Source organism: Stigmatopora nigra, chromosome 8 (genome assembly GCF_051989575.1).
Source record: "Stigmatopora nigra isolate UIUO_SnigA chromosome 8, RoL_Snig_1.1, whole genome shotgun sequence".
Classification (NCBI taxonomy): domain Eukaryota; kingdom Metazoa; phylum Chordata; class Actinopteri; order Syngnathiformes; family Syngnathidae; genus Stigmatopora; species Stigmatopora nigra.
In genome coordinates, this window is record NC_135515.1 from 4,364,245 (window position 1) to 4,378,778 (window position 14,534).

The 14,534-nt window shown below is 43.7% G+C and overlaps 3 protein-coding genes and 1 non-coding gene across 6 annotated transcripts; 3 read left to right on the forward strand and 1 right to left on the reverse strand.

The window, feature by feature from the left end:
* The first annotated feature begins 7 nt into the window (after positions 1-7).
* On the forward strand, positions 8-3,774 carry LOC144200445 (proton-coupled zinc antiporter SLC30A1). Its single transcript, XM_077722608.1, has 5 exons — positions 8-176; positions 1,688-2,134; positions 2,524-2,885; positions 2,971-3,158; positions 3,249-3,774. Exons 2-5 carry the CDS (start codon positions 1,693-1,695, stop codon positions 3,445-3,447), a joined length of 1,191 nt encoding a protein of 396 aa, XP_077578734.1. The 5' UTR covers positions 8-176; positions 1,688-1,692; the 3' UTR covers positions 3,448-3,774.
* Positions 3,775-4,221: 447 nt separating this feature from the next.
* On the forward strand, positions 4,222-4,308 carry trnastop-uca (transfer RNA opal suppressor (anticodon UCA)). The gene has a single exon. It is a non-coding gene; the product is annotated as a tRNA-Sec (tRNA).
* A 344-nt stretch (positions 4,309-4,652) lies between these two features.
* mrpl28 (mitochondrial ribosomal protein L28) lies at positions 4,653-11,176 on the forward strand. Of its 2 annotated transcripts, none has more exons than XM_077722092.1 (7): positions 4,653-4,771; positions 5,278-5,569; positions 5,625-5,777; positions 6,087-6,221; positions 6,287-6,373; positions 6,533-6,674; positions 10,975-11,176. In XM_077722092.1, the coding sequence occupies exons 2-6, from the start codon at positions 5,285-5,287 to the stop codon at positions 6,626-6,628; spliced, it is 756 nt and encodes a 251-aa protein (XP_077578218.1). In that variant the 5' UTR covers positions 4,653-4,771; positions 5,278-5,284; the 3' UTR covers positions 6,629-6,674; positions 10,975-11,176. The 2 variants fall into 2 exon arrangements, with proteins under 2 accessions (XP_077578218.1, XP_077578219.1); XM_077722093.1 differs by lacking the exon at positions 10,975-11,176 and adding an exon at positions 7,047-7,477.
* relb (v-rel avian reticuloendotheliosis viral oncogene homolog B) lies at positions 7,350-14,217 on the reverse strand. Of its 2 annotated transcripts, XM_077722090.1 has the most exons (11): positions 13,862-14,217; positions 13,711-13,731; positions 13,143-13,315; positions 11,629-11,937; positions 11,377-11,543; positions 11,200-11,291; positions 10,964-11,095; positions 8,625-8,729; positions 8,346-8,561; positions 8,027-8,098; positions 7,350-7,956 (listed from the first exon to the last, which is right to left on the reverse strand). In XM_077722090.1, the coding sequence occupies exons 1-11, from the start codon at positions 13,884-13,886 to the stop codon at positions 7,589-7,591; spliced, it is 1,680 nt and encodes a 559-aa protein (XP_077578216.1). In that variant the 5' UTR covers positions 13,887-14,217; the 3' UTR covers positions 7,350-7,588. The 2 variants fall into 2 exon arrangements, with proteins under 2 accessions (XP_077578216.1, XP_077578217.1); XM_077722091.1 differs by lacking the exons at positions 13,143-13,315; positions 13,711-13,731; positions 13,862-14,217 and adding an exon at positions 12,378-12,597.
* Positions 14,218-14,534: the final 317 nt, after the last annotated feature.

Consider the following 14,534-nt stretch of genomic DNA (forward strand, 5'->3'; position numbering starts at 1 on the left):
TGACAGAGATTAGAGGAGTAGAAGAAGAAGAGGAGGGAACGGAGGAGGAGGAGGAGCACCGAGTGGAGTGGAATGGAGTGTTGTGTACAATGAATGAGACATTTGGGCTCTGTTCACACATGCGCTTCCAGCCAGCATCTCTTTGACCGATTGCTCCCACGTCTTCATCCTCTTGGGTAATTATCACGCTTACAACATCATTGAATGTTCATCAATATGATACTAATAGCACTCTTGTGCAAATGAATTTGTACATCTTCACCAATTCATGTTCTCAACTGCTCTTGCTCTTCTTAACAGTTATATGTTAACCTAACTTTGAGACTTTGGTCACTAATGTTAGTTTTCATAGTTTACATTTTTAACAGAAACGATAACATTTGGTATGGCATTTTAGTTCACATCAAGTTCAAATTTGTTAAGTTACTTACACGTGTTGTTAAACTGATGAGCTTCACATGATGGGGCATATACCTTAGGCATACAGTGTGATGGCTGTTACATAATCACAAGGTTTTTTTCCCCAAGAAAACCAACTTTGGTCAAAACCATTTTTTAAATAAGTTATAAATAAATGAAATAGAAGATCATGTGGAGAAAGCAGACTTTCGCCTAAGCATCAATATTCAAGGCATTGCCTTACCTGGGAGTCTAGGCAATCCCTTTAAGTATGGAACAATTTATGAATTTTAATTATTAATCAAATTAATAATAATATTAATTTAAAAAAAATAAACTAATAATATTAATAAATTTATAATCAGAATAAAATTGATTTTATTATAAATTCAAATTGATATTATTAATTAATTATTTTTAAATATTCATTTAATAAATTGCTTTTATGACCTTTGACCTCATGACCACTTCTTTTTCATAGTTCAAACATATACTGCATGTTTGCAAACAAATACCTTTCTTAGTTCTTAGATTATTGCGCCATCCTCGTCTGACCTTTGACCTCATCACCCCAAAATGTAATCACCTCTTTCTATCAAAAGATCACTTCCAGTCCCTCCCAGGTAAAATGGATTGGGCGTCTATCACTTTCATTGTCAGTGAAACAAAATCACTCAATGCCAGAAATCCCATTACAGATGAATTTGACATCTATTGTTGTCAATGGCAGTGAATGAGTTAATCATCAACTCCACAATCAGGAATCCTTGTTATGTAAAACAACTAATACCGTGTTCCCTACTAACTATACTCAATAATATCACTATACATCATTTTAGGGTGTGTCTAAATAGTTGAACACCATGTTGGACTATTGTTGTGCCGAAGTCAGTGTACTTGCCCAATTGATTTATGTCCATGTGCTATTTATGCGTAAAACACGTGGGTGTGTGCGGCATGCCTCTGCGTCTGTGTGGACCTGGTAAATAGAGAGATGTCTAAAAAAAGGAAGGTGGACATTATAGACTTCTTTAAATGTCAAAGTTCAAGACGCTCAATTTACACTTGTGTACAACTCTGTTACTTCACTTCACAACAAAGCAGGAGACACTCCATAAAACGTAGAAATGCTGATAAATGAAAAAGCTCAACAACGCCGAGAAAATTGATCTTTATTCCAAATCGTCACAACATTCTTGCCATGCCTCAGTGTATTTTTGTGATGTGATGATAGCAGAGACCCCCAAATGAATCTCCTAATGTGTCCCCATATGTGTGTTTGGTGCAGACGTGATGAAGGTGTCACGCATGTGCCAGCTGGGCGGCGCCATCCTGGTGGTCCTACTGGAGCTGATCACTGGACAGATGTGCAGATCTTTCACCTTACTGGCAGATGCTTTTCACACACTCTTTGTGCTGGCTCACACAGCTCTGCCTCCTCCAAATCCACGCAGTCCCTCTCAGGAGCCCTCGGCGTCCCACCTCGAAGACCGGCGCCGGCCGGTGGGGGTCTTCATTTCCGCCCTGCTGCTCTTCTCTCTGTGCATCTCCTGCATATTGGAAATGATCAGCTCGTCCATTGAAGTGCACGCGGTGGAATGGCCCTGGCCGCTGGTGGTGGTCGGCGCCGTCAGCGTGTTCCTCAACGTGCTCGTGCTCGCCTTCACCCTTAGGCGGGGTCTCCATACTCGAACCGGAGGGGACCAGGAGTGCTACATTGCTGTCAATCACAAAGGTAAGCCTTTGACAATGGAATGTTTTCATAACGGGGTGGGCGTGGCACCCCCGTGGGAGACTTATAACTTAGAAGCCCCCTTGGTCTGTATCTAACCATACTCCCAATCAACAGTAGCACTCTTTCCATGCACTGTCATGCCCTATCGTTAGCTGGGATAGGCTCCAGCACCCCTCCGAACCCCAAAACTTAATGTCTGCTTTCTGTGTGTCCCTCGTAAAGCCTTTTCAGTCCAGCTGCATTTTTAAATAAACAACACAAAGAGGAATATTTTAAAGTGTCAAATTGTAACTCTTCATGTATGTTCTTTTTGACAAATCCAGCTGAGAATGTTACTTTGAAGCGAAGTACATATATTGCAATGTTTGTTTGTTTTTTCTCTCTCGCAGCCGTTTCTCAGGAGGGCTCCGAAGACCAGGCCGCCAAAGTTCAGGGTGGGTCGGAAAGCCACTCCCTTTCCAAAGAGGGTCCCGTCTTACGTAACCAGGCTGAGGGTCCCGTCTTACGTAACTGGGCTGAGGGAAGCACGAGCAAAGACAACCCTTTCAATGTCAGGCAGTGTTTTGCATGCGTTTTGATGCTAGCGCGGGAAGTGACCACGCCAGTACTGGTTCTGGTCACCGGTCTGGTCCTGCTACTAGCGGGTCCCGACTATGGGCATTCCCCGGGCCTCGGCAAGTTCCTGGTCTACCTGGATCCCAGTTTAGCCACCTTGGCTATCATTGTTCTCGTCTCTAGAGCCATACCTCAGGTATGACTATCGTCAAAGGCCATCTAGCGAGTTGAAAACCAACCGGTAAAGCAGGGAATGACGCATTTTTTTTTCTCTCTCGCAGATATGCAAGTACGGGCTGCTACTGATGCAGGCCACGCCTCCTCATTTGAACGTGTCGGACGTCAAGGACAAGATCGGGAGCGTGGCCGGGGTGGAGGAGGTCCACGAGCTCCACATCTGGGAGCTGTCCCGTTCCTCCTCGGTGGCCTCCGTCCATGTACGATGCCATGCTAGCTTTCCTGCTCGCAGGTGGGAATAAGCATGGGTTTTATTCATACGCATTTAAAGATGGATCGAAAATTTCCAAGTATTGGAACAGCTTTTCTATTTCATTTTCAGGTGTGCTGATCTAATATCGGAGGTCACCAAAGTGCTGAAGAGTGTCGGGGTGAGCAGTTGCACAGTACAACCCGAGTTGGTGTTTTCGTCTTGCCTTCCTGGGGGTGCGGCGTCCCCAACTACGGCGCCCACCTGCGTTTTAGGCTGCGCCAAAGTCTGTGATCCTCACGTGTGCTGCCCACTCCCGACGAGACCCTGAAATGGAACCATTTCTCAGATCAAGCCACTCAAGGGGTGCTGAAATTGGACAATCGCAACTGGAATTCTTGTCATATCTGTCCTTCGAATGTGATAAGCTAACTTCTGCCTTGTGTGGGAGCGGTAAGAGCAGTTTCATTGCTCTAAAAAACAGGGTGCTTAAAAACCTCATCAACGTCATCAATGTTTGCAAGTCAATGTCACAAAGACATTCTGTTTTTCTGTTCTGTCTTTTTAACAAATAAAAGCCTTAGTATACATACTCTTTTTTCATGTAGATAAAAAGACATACTATACATTTTTTCCATTAAAATGCCTTACTATATGTTGTCATTTTTTTAACAATAAAAGCCTTACTATACAATGTCTTTTTTTTAAAGAATCAAAGCCTGGTGAAAAATAGGCCTAACTATATATACATGAGCTTGTAGTATCTGTAGTACATACATGGTCTTTTTTTTCCTAAAAAAAGCACCTGTGCATTTACCTATGAGGATGCATTCTTTCCCCGCCTTTCATTGTCGTCACAACCAATCAGAGTACAGCTATTTTGCATAAACCAGTGCCTACCTGATTTATTTCCTTTTTTGTTTTATATTATTTTTTAAAGAATTTTCTCGCGTATTCTCTAACCAAAAGCCACTAGTGAGACCAGATCTCTGAGTGTTTGCGTCCAAACACTACATGATACCATTACTTAGTGAAAGCGACACCGTTACTAAGTTCAATAGTGATATTCTTTTGTATATAATGGTCCATGATGTATTTTCAAAGTGCCCGGATGATCCTCGGTGGTCCGGGGTGCAGGCTTCAAACCTGTAGCTGCTTAACGGCAGAGTGGTTCAATTCCACCTTTCGGGCGACCATGAGGGTATTTATCAGAAAGAAGTTATAACTAGAGTTTATATTCGCTCCCGCATATAGCACAGAAAACTACTACTTCCTTACTTAAAATGCCCGGGTCCCAACTTTCAAAATAAAATTGAAAAGGGGACGCTTCATAGATAGAGGAATACTATGTTCACCAAATATTCCTGAACGAAGTATACTAGTATTGTTAATATTAAAATGTATTTGTATAGTGCGGAAAACAAATTTAAAATGTCTAATTATTTTCCGACTTTTACGTCAGACTTTAAACGCCTCACTCAATTTCAGCCAATCATGAGCCGTTTAAACTACATCTCAACAGCCAATGATAATCCTCTTTAGTGGCAGGTCGTTCTTACAATGCGGAAACGTGCTGGAACCCGACCATGTCCTTGCGTGCTAAATGTTTGCTTTTGAATATTTAACGCACATCTATTTTGTAATAATACTACCAGGTAAGGCTGACTTTTATTGCATTTCCTTAAACTGTACGGGGGTGATTCATTTGTTAAAGCGGATGTTTGCCCTACATATTATAAGAATGACCTATAAAAATCTTCAGTTATAGTCCATTAATTGACTACTTTTAGTGGTAAATATTCTTTTTAATTTTAGATACATGTCCAGACTTATATAATGCAACGATCGACATCAACACTGCACTTGATTGTTTAAAAAACCAAAAAAATGTAAGGTAGTGTTTCACTTCTCATTCGGACGCTCGCCGCATGTTCCTATCAGTACCGTATAAAAATATTAAAATCTAGCCCATTATTTGACTACTTCCAGTGGTAAATATTCTTTTGTATTATTCAGACACGTCTACACTTAAAATACATCGATCAACATAAACACTGCGCTTCAACAAATTGAAAAGATGGAGTAATGTTCTATCGAAATGTACCACAGGAGGGCGCTAACAATCACTAATCTGCACAACGTTTTATTTTGCATTTTGCAGCTCCAGCATGCCTCTTCATAAATACCCTCCCAAAATATGGGACGCCCTCAAGCTAAAAGATGGCATCTATGCCCGCTTACCCAAGCATTACCTCAAATCTCTGGAGCAGAAAGAGCCCACGGCGGTCCACTGGAAACCCCTGGGGATCAAACACCGACTCAACCCAAATACGGGCGCAAAGGAAAGGGTGGAGGACATTCCGATCCCCCTCTACTATCCACCTGAGTCGCAGCAGGGCCTTTGGGGCGGAGAGGGCTGGGTGTCGGGCTTCAGATATGCCAACAATGATAAAGTGAGTGCTTTAAAAAAAAAAAAAAAACATTTGTTGACAATGTCGTTTTGCGCAGATGTCCAACCGTCTGCCCAAGACGTGGAAGCCGCAGCTGATGAAGCGAGAACTTTACAGCGAGATCCTGGACCACAAGTTCACCATCACCGTCACCCCTCGCACGTTGGATCTCATCGACGCCGCCTTCGGTTTTGACTTTTACATTCTCAAAGTATGTACACCCCGTTTGTAGTCGACTACCGCTTTTGACTCGTGGCTACCAATGACGGAGGCGGACGTTTAATAAGGCGACCCAAGCCAGTATTTTCATTGTCGACTGATTTCATTTCTCCGATAAATCCGTTTTTAAAATATCACATTAGTTGCTGTTTACACTGTGTGGGGAATATTTACTCTTTTTTTCTTAAATCGTAAAAGAAATTTTTTTGAATTAGTTACAGTAAAAAAAATTAAAAAAAACAGCTATTTGTGTTTAACAATGTCTGTAAAGGATTATTGTTGAAGTGGAATTGTTGATCAGACCCCAAAGGAAGATCTCAACTCCAAACTGGGCATGGACCTGAAGAGGGCCATGTTACTGCGCCTGGCTCGCAGAGACACGCAGCTGTATCCGGACGACGACGCCAAAAGGGAGCAGGTGTACGCCAAATACAAGGTAAGGGCCGCCTCGTCTTCTCCGCCGGAGCCCAAGTACCACCTCGCCCATGTTTTGTATTTCAGAGCTTCGAGATTCCCGAAGATGAGGCCGGCTGGGTGGGGCTCACTTTAGACGAAGCCGTAGAGAAGCAGAGGCAGTTGGAGCACAAGGTCAGGCACAAGGCTCATCATTTCATACAAAATTGCTCTACATTTAGAGATTGGAAAGGCTTTGAGACATGGGGCGTCAAAACCGGGTCATCTTAGGAGGCTATTCTTATTGTCAGATGCAATACATTAATGCGTGAATTTTGTGTATGCTCACATCAGGAACCCGAACCGTTGTTCAAGGAGTGCGTGGAAAACCTCCTGGAGGAGCTTCGCATCCAAAAACTGTCTGAGCCTCACCTCAGCGAGACCAAATGAAGAACTCCACAAATCTGGAGTCGAGCCTCCACCACGTGCGTGACAGGTACCGCCAACTCACTTTTCTCTTTTTTTTCCCCCCGTCCAACACTGGTGTATATATAGTTCACGTAGAAACTTGTTTTAATGATAGGGGAAATGTACACTTGTCAAAATGTTTTAACTGAAAGTGAAAGTTGAAGTCAGTTTAGCGTATCAAGTTTGGATGGGAAGTCCCCAGTGTGTGTGTGGGGACTCCCGTGGGTGTTGGAAACCCTTCCGCATACACAGCGAGATGATCATGGTTTCTTTGTTCAAACATAGTACTCAAAAACTGTTGCTTTTTTAAACTAGTGATTAAAAAAAAGATTCAGAAGAATGAGTTTGGGAGGCACTTTTGTCATATTTTATTGTTCCCTTTGTCAATGTGTATACATAGGAATGTTGGACAGCTAAGTGGAACTGACAATCTTGTCAGCTGCCACAGACGGGGATAGACGTCCAATCCATTTCGCGCCCCACCTAGTCAAATACGTTGGATTTCTATTGCAGTTAACGGTAGACCAAGACTCAACAATTCAGTATTTTTTTCAGTCTAAAGTACACATGAAACAAGACATGGATTTAACAAAGGCAGCACTGAACAGAATACATCCATTTTTTGTAATGCTGACTAACTGGTTTTTTTTTTTTACTTTAGCCATGGCCAGCAGGGCATTTGGAATGAATGAAAATAACCGCGTTAAACTTGAAAGGGAAAAGCAAGAATGAGACTTTATTCCAAAAACAGGCCTCCATTGATTAATACTGCACACTGTTCTATATTTTTACGCCATACAAGGTGTAAAGTGGCAATGAATGAGCTGGTATTTTGTGTGACTCTGCAAAAAAGTGATTGTCTTAATTTACTACCGAGGGAATGTAACCTGCGGTATAAAAGAGTAAAGAGTGCGGTGCTGGCTATTTCCTAGAATCTGGGTCTCATAGGTCATCTTCAATCTTGACATGGACAGCGTCGGACGGGCCGGCCTGCGGCTCCGCCTGCGTGTTCCAGTTCTCGTTGACCAACATGTTGAAGCGCAAGTCTTCGTAGCGGGAGAAATCTTGCGCGTATGGTCCCAAGTTGGTCTGATTGCTTTCATTGGCGGGGTCCGAGAACACGTCCATCATGCCGGGCATCTCCAGGAGCTGGCTGAGGAGGTCCATCTCCTCGCCGTCCATGGGGATGTCCGTGGGCCCGGCGTAAGCCATGTCGCCGTGGGGGGCGAGGCCCGGTTGGGTGGTGCAGGGCGAGCTCATGGCATGGGGGAAGTGGAAAGTCTGCTCCAGTGGCGCCGCGGCATCGGTGGCTGGGAAAGAAAGAGGAGAATAGCCTTTAAATGGCCTGTTTTGGACCAAATCACGTGTTGCCATGCTGACCTGCTACATTGGCGTTATCTTGAAAGTTGACGTGCGTTTTGATCTTTCTCTTGCGGTTGACCTCGTATGGATCTGATGGAAAATTCACAGCAAAAACAAGGGCGAGGGTGACAAGGTGATGTATTGCTATACTTAGAATTCTCATAGGTTATGTAAAAACTAATTTGTTAATGTAACACTCAAAATTAGTTTTAAAAAAATGACTATCAAAATAAATTAGATGTTTAACCTGTTTTAGGAGCAGTACATTTACCCAGAAACTCCTAGAATAACTATTTTTGCTTTGTGTGGGTGCTAGAATGAGTTTGGCATGGCAGACCTGGATCGCAAGGCAGATATGTGAAAGTGACAGGTAGACTCTCCATCTGGTCGGAGAGGCGGCGCAGGGCCACTTGCACGTCCACCTCCTCCGTCAGGTCCTGCTCTCGGTAGGGCGGCGTTTTGAACACGATGGCGATCTGCCGGTGCACGTCAGTCTGGGCAAACTCGCCGTTGGCTTTCCACGAGCCGCGCCGGAAGACGATTTCGATGTCGTCTGCGGCCGGATTGACAGCTTTTGCTTTTGAGTTTTTTCCACGGCGCCCGCTGTCGACGGTACCTTTCTGGACTTTGTCGCACAGCATGTAGATCTCTGTTTTGCCGGCGCAACTGCCTTTGTACTGGTTCAACTGGCTAATTTTCAACTGGGAGGTGGTGGTTGCCTCTGTAGTAAAAAAAATGAAATCAACTGGCAGTCAGACGTTTAACCTCTTTCTTGTGATGGATATTTCATCTTGGCTCTTTTGTTGACTTGTTTTGCCTGACAAAGTAAATCATGCATACTGACTTTCTGTTTTAGGACTTAAAAAAAAATGCACTGCTTTTTTTTTTGTTGGTGTCCAAGTGGTGGCCCGGGGGCCAAATCTGGCCCACTGTATCATTTTGTGCGGCCTGAGAAAGTAAATCATGAGCGCTCTGTTTTAGGATTGGATGTAAAAAAAAAAGTGTGACCAATCCTCGGCGTATAGGTTAACTTACCTGACTCTCATGTGGCAGGCTGGGGTTCAAATCCCAGTTGGGAAATGTTTTCCCTTAGTTGTTTCTATATATCTGTAGTCAAGCCCTTCCAATAATGACATAGTCTAGTGTGGCCAGTGTGGCGCAGAGGTTTGTTCACCGGACTCCCGTCGGGGAGACCTGGGTTCAAGTCTCGGTTGGGACACATTTTACTTAGTTGTTTCTGTGTACTTCTTGTCAAAACACTCAAATGATTACAAAGGAAAGTGTAGTCACTTGGTGGCGCAGAGGTTAGATCACTGGACTCCCGCCTGGGAGACCTGGGTTCAAATCCCGGTTGGGACACTTTTTCACTTAGGTGTTTCTGTGGACTTCTTCTAAAAATACTCAAATGATTACAAAGAAAAGTGTAGTCACTTGGTTGGCGCAGAGGTTAGATCACAGGACTCCCGTGTGGGAGACCTGGGTTCGATTCCCGCTGCCGTCGTTTGGCTGAAAATACTTGGAAAGAAGAATTGGTAAATGGAACAAGTAGAAGAAGAAGAAAAAAAAAGAAAAATCTTTTTAATTTATATTAAACACTTAGTCATACTTTTCAGCAAAAGGTTATATTCCGAACTGCCTTCGGCAGTTCGGAAGACACTTGATGGACCTGTCTGTGCGAAAGGCGTTCTCGGGTCGGCCTTCGGCCGACCCTCGACCGCTTGCTTGGTCAGTGAACCGCCGACACCGGGAAGCGAACTCACGTTCTCTCGGTGCAAAGGCGAGTGTGCAACCCACTACACCAACTCGTGCCCCACTTATACAAGGGTGTTGAAATGTTTTATCCAAGGAAACAGGGTGAAACACTTAGTCATTTTTTGGACAAAATGCTTCTTACACCACTGAATACTTATACACTTAAACACTTAGGCATTAGAACCTATTCTTTTAACTGAATAACATTGGGAAAATCTTTGCCTGCACTGGGACTTGAACCAACAACCCCAGAGGCAGGAGACTGATGACTTAACCACTGGGCCACCACCCTGTGGGAGAAAGTAGTAATACTTATACTTTTGTCTCATTCATCTACCTGAATAATATTGGGAAAATCTTTGCCTGCACTGGGATTTGAACCCAGGACCTCAGAGGTGGCAGACTGATGACTTATCCATTGGGCCACCACCCAGTGAGAGAAAGCAGTAGTACTTATACTTAGTACCTTTTCTTTTACCTGAATAATATTGGGAAAATGTTTGCAAGCACTTGGATTTGAACCCAAGACCAAAGAGGTGGAAGACTGATGACTTATCCACTGGGCCACCACTCTACATGATTAGGCAATAGTATTTGTTGTTTTGTCTCCTTTCACTCCCAGATCATACTTAGTACTCTATTGTACCTTCAAGTGGGAAAAGTTAGGTAAGCTTACAAAGCAGCGCAAACCGCCGAGTGGACGCTAGTTTGCATCCCTCAGACGTACTCTTGGTAACTCTCCCACCATAAGAACATAAGAATAATTACCTTTAAAAAAAACTTTGCCATTTTTAAATTTTACATTTAGAACCGTTTTACCCCAAAATTCATTAAAATAATTAGCCTACAAAATCAAAAGACACTGGCATCCGGCTTAAAGCCGCTAAATGAGAATGTAAGGTGGTTGTTTGGACACTTAGCTCAATGAGTAAAGTATCCATCCACCATGTGAAAGATAGTGGGTTTGAAACCCACACCTTTCAAATTTTTTTTTTTAATCAGTAGAGAAACCAGTTGGCTGCTCGATGACAAAGTAAGGTGTTGGGTTGGGCACTTAGCTCAATGAGTAGAGTGTCCACTCACCATGTGAAAGGTAGTGGGTTCAAAGCCCGCAGCTTACAACATTTTGGAACAACCTGTATTTCCCACTTACTTGGAAGAAAAATAAAACAGAAATATAGTAAATTTGCATGTGCTGCTTACTCTTGTCGTAGATGGGATTGGACACCACAGGGCTAAGATTCTCCAGCGTGCCGTCTTTCCACTCCAGTTGGCACTGGAAACACAGACGCACGGCATTCATGTCCATGTCTTCGATGCCCTTGGAGTGACCGGCTGGGGAAGCGAATGAGCGCTTGGTCATTGATCACGGAAAATATTACAAAAAAAAAAAAAATAAAGGTTCAAGTGGTGCCACTGAGTTGTTGACTCTGTCTTACTTTGAAAGGGGTCGATATTTTGGCTTCTTCTCTTTTGGAGCGACACGTCAAGTTCTTTCCTCCTCACGCACTGGATGCCCAAGTTGGCAAAGCTGTTAAAACGACAAAAAGAAATGTTTGGAAACGGCTGCTTTAGAGGAAGACCAAGGACACCAGATGATAGAAAGGTGGGCGTACCTGTGTCGTTGGTTAATGTGAGGATTCAGCGTCACCACACAGATGCCCGAACCGCTCGTGCAATCTTTTCCGACCAGGCAGTGGGGGTGAGGCCGGTGTGGAGGGTCTTTAGTCACTAGGGAAACGGTCACTGTCACCTTCTTTAGGAGTTCGATACAACCTTGAATCTGAAAATAGGCACACAATACAGTGTATTTTCACCTTATTCTGCAAAAAAAACGTGAAAAATGGGGGAGGTGTTCCTCCTTGTACCTCGACTGCAGGCTGAGTTTTGTTGTTCTCGCTCCCGGATGCGCCCAGGATGCTGCCGGCCGAGCGGCCCTCGCACTCGTAGCGGAACCGCATGCCTCGCTCTTTGGGTTGTTCCACCACCACCAACTTGGGCTTCTCTAGATTTAGCTCCAGCACCTCCACGCCGGAGCAAGACTCGGAGGTGACGGCGGGGGGCTTGGCGCTCAGCGAGGCTCGAGCGTGGCGACATCGCAGTTGCGGATGGGTGGGAGGGCGTTGAGACATTTCCCGAGGAGAGCGGAGAAAAGGTGGGTTGAAGTTGTAACTTGACTACAGACAAAAAAGAAAGAACGAGGGATAAATTCAATACGTTTATGAACTCATTTGGTGACATCACAAATGTTAGCATGAAATACTTCTATTCCAAAGAGATTCACCAGTGTTTTCATTCATTTACTGCCAGCCCTCTCACTACAAATGGACTCCATTTCTAGCTCCGCCAACGGCAGAAAGAGTTATGTAGTTTCAGACTGATAATAAGCAGGCTACAGATACTGGGCCTAAGACCATTAACCCATTTAAAAAAAAAAAAACATTAAACACGAGCTATTATTCTTTCGACTAGAAAGTCTGTCACTAGCATTTATAAATCAAACACCAACATACAAGATCAACTAAATTCCAGGTTTAAAAAAACAACAACACACATTTCAGCCGTGAGCCACTATCTTAAATATGACATCATACAGTAGGAATTCAAATGATCTAACCTGAATAAAAGAAAGTGTATCAGCAGAACTTCTGTAGGGGGGGATCTCAAAGGGTCACCAACATGCCGAAGGAACCGTGCTGGCTTCAACAAAACAACACAAAAAAAGGACCGTACACTGCCAGCCAGCCCATAGGAAATAGGAAGTCGGTTCACGGCGGCGACCAATGGCGGAGCGGCACCCGGCCGAGAATGCAAACTTTCACCCCCCTCGTCTGAGCTGGGCCAGCGGAGGACGGCAAAACGAAAGTAGGAGTCGCGTTACACTCAGGCCCAGCAATTCCTTTCACGGGCTCCAATTTCCGTGACGTCACATTTTCAAGTGATGGAACTCTGCCACATGATGGAATGTCAACACGGCGCATGATTTACGGGAAGACAGGCTCGACTGCTTTCACTTGGATAGGAAGACCTGTGATTTCTCCCAATGTTGTAAAACGCTCCTAATCAAACACCAAAAAAGTTTGGTCAAATTTGGAAGCCTCTTCATGGTCCTGCTTGCTTTTATTGACAAAGTTCCACTACCAGATTAAAGGGACAAACCTAACCTAGTGTAAAGGACTTTCAGGTGAAAGACAGTTGATTATTTTTTTTTGTATTTAACCTATTTCTCAGACAATACCTCAGAAAATAATTAGTCATACTCATAAAAATAATGCTGAAACAAAAAAATGACAGTGGTTTATGGGCTAATGCAGTTCACAGTCCCATATAAATAAACAATGAGTCGTTATAAAGGCTCCTTCAAGGTGCAATTGTGTCTTACCTGACACGCGGCACCTCTTGACACGAGTGCCGGCTGACACGGCGGCGACGATGCACAAAGCCGTTGCATCCTTCGGTTCTGGTCGCCGAGCTCGTTTGGAAGCGGTGGCGGAGGCGGCAGTCTGGGGAGCGACACGCCTGTGTGGTCCTCTGTGATGATCTCCTGAATGAGGTCTGTCAAGAAAGGAGTTTCAACCCATTTTTGATCATATTAAAAGTAATAGCAAAAAATAAATACATGCATACTACAGATTTTTCAAATTAAAATTAAAAGCACGCCGGGCTCACAGTTGTGAGATCGAGGGTTCAAACCCAAGTCCGATTCTGCATGTTCTACTCGAGCTTGTGTGGGTTTTCCACGGGTACTCCAGTTTTCTCCCTCCTCCCCAAATCACTATCCCAAGTATAATATCAATATTATTATTATCATAACATTTCATTTCTAGTAGAATGGCTAGATTGAAAACCTGAATATTTACGATAATAACAAATGTCCCCCTATGCATTCATTTACAGGAGAAGCCTTTTTCCACACAAAAAAAGAAAAGAAAATGTAGTTTTGTACTCACCAAAGTCGGAAATTCCTCTTTCTAAAGAGAAAACACAAAGTAAACAATCGATGATCGGGACAAAAAAAGCAATATAGGAGCAATAGATGAAAAAAAATATAACGGGACAATACTGATGTCATCACGTCCACCTGGTAGAGTGAGCACTTACCAGGAGTGCGGCGAAAAACGTCCATTTCTGCAAGCAGATCACCACACAAAAAGAGCCGATTCAGGTAGTTCGAATATCAATAAAAACACCACCACGAGAGTCTAGAAACACTTTTCGTGCCATGTGAGTGTGGACATAGCGTTGACGATGGGATGAAAAGTGTCCCGAGTGCGTGCAGTCCTTTTGCAGAACTTGCGGCATTTCCGCAGTCGCTGGTCACTGATTGGTCGCTGGCGTCTTTGGAAATCCCCAAACGTCACTTGGCTCATCGTGCAACTATTTGATGGACTCGTCCAAAATACAGTACACTCTGCGATTCGATGGCGTTAGGCCATAAACGAATGAGAAATGCAATGAAAACAAATCAAGCCAACGTCACCTCCAAGTAAATACCTTTAGATACAAATTAAACTCATTTTTCTAGAAGATCATGGTGCAACTAATTGATGGACTCGTCCAAAATACAGTGCATACTCTCCAAATCGACTGCCATAAACGAATGAGAAATGCATCGTGAGAAATACAACGTATAAAAGTCAGTTACCAACAAGGAAAGAACTTTAAAGGCGGATTAAACTCAATTTACAACGTATTTTCTCACGTGGTTTTTACAAACTACTATGCAACTTTCTACGAGGTTCTAGGGGTGACGTCATCGTGCAGCGACTCCTAT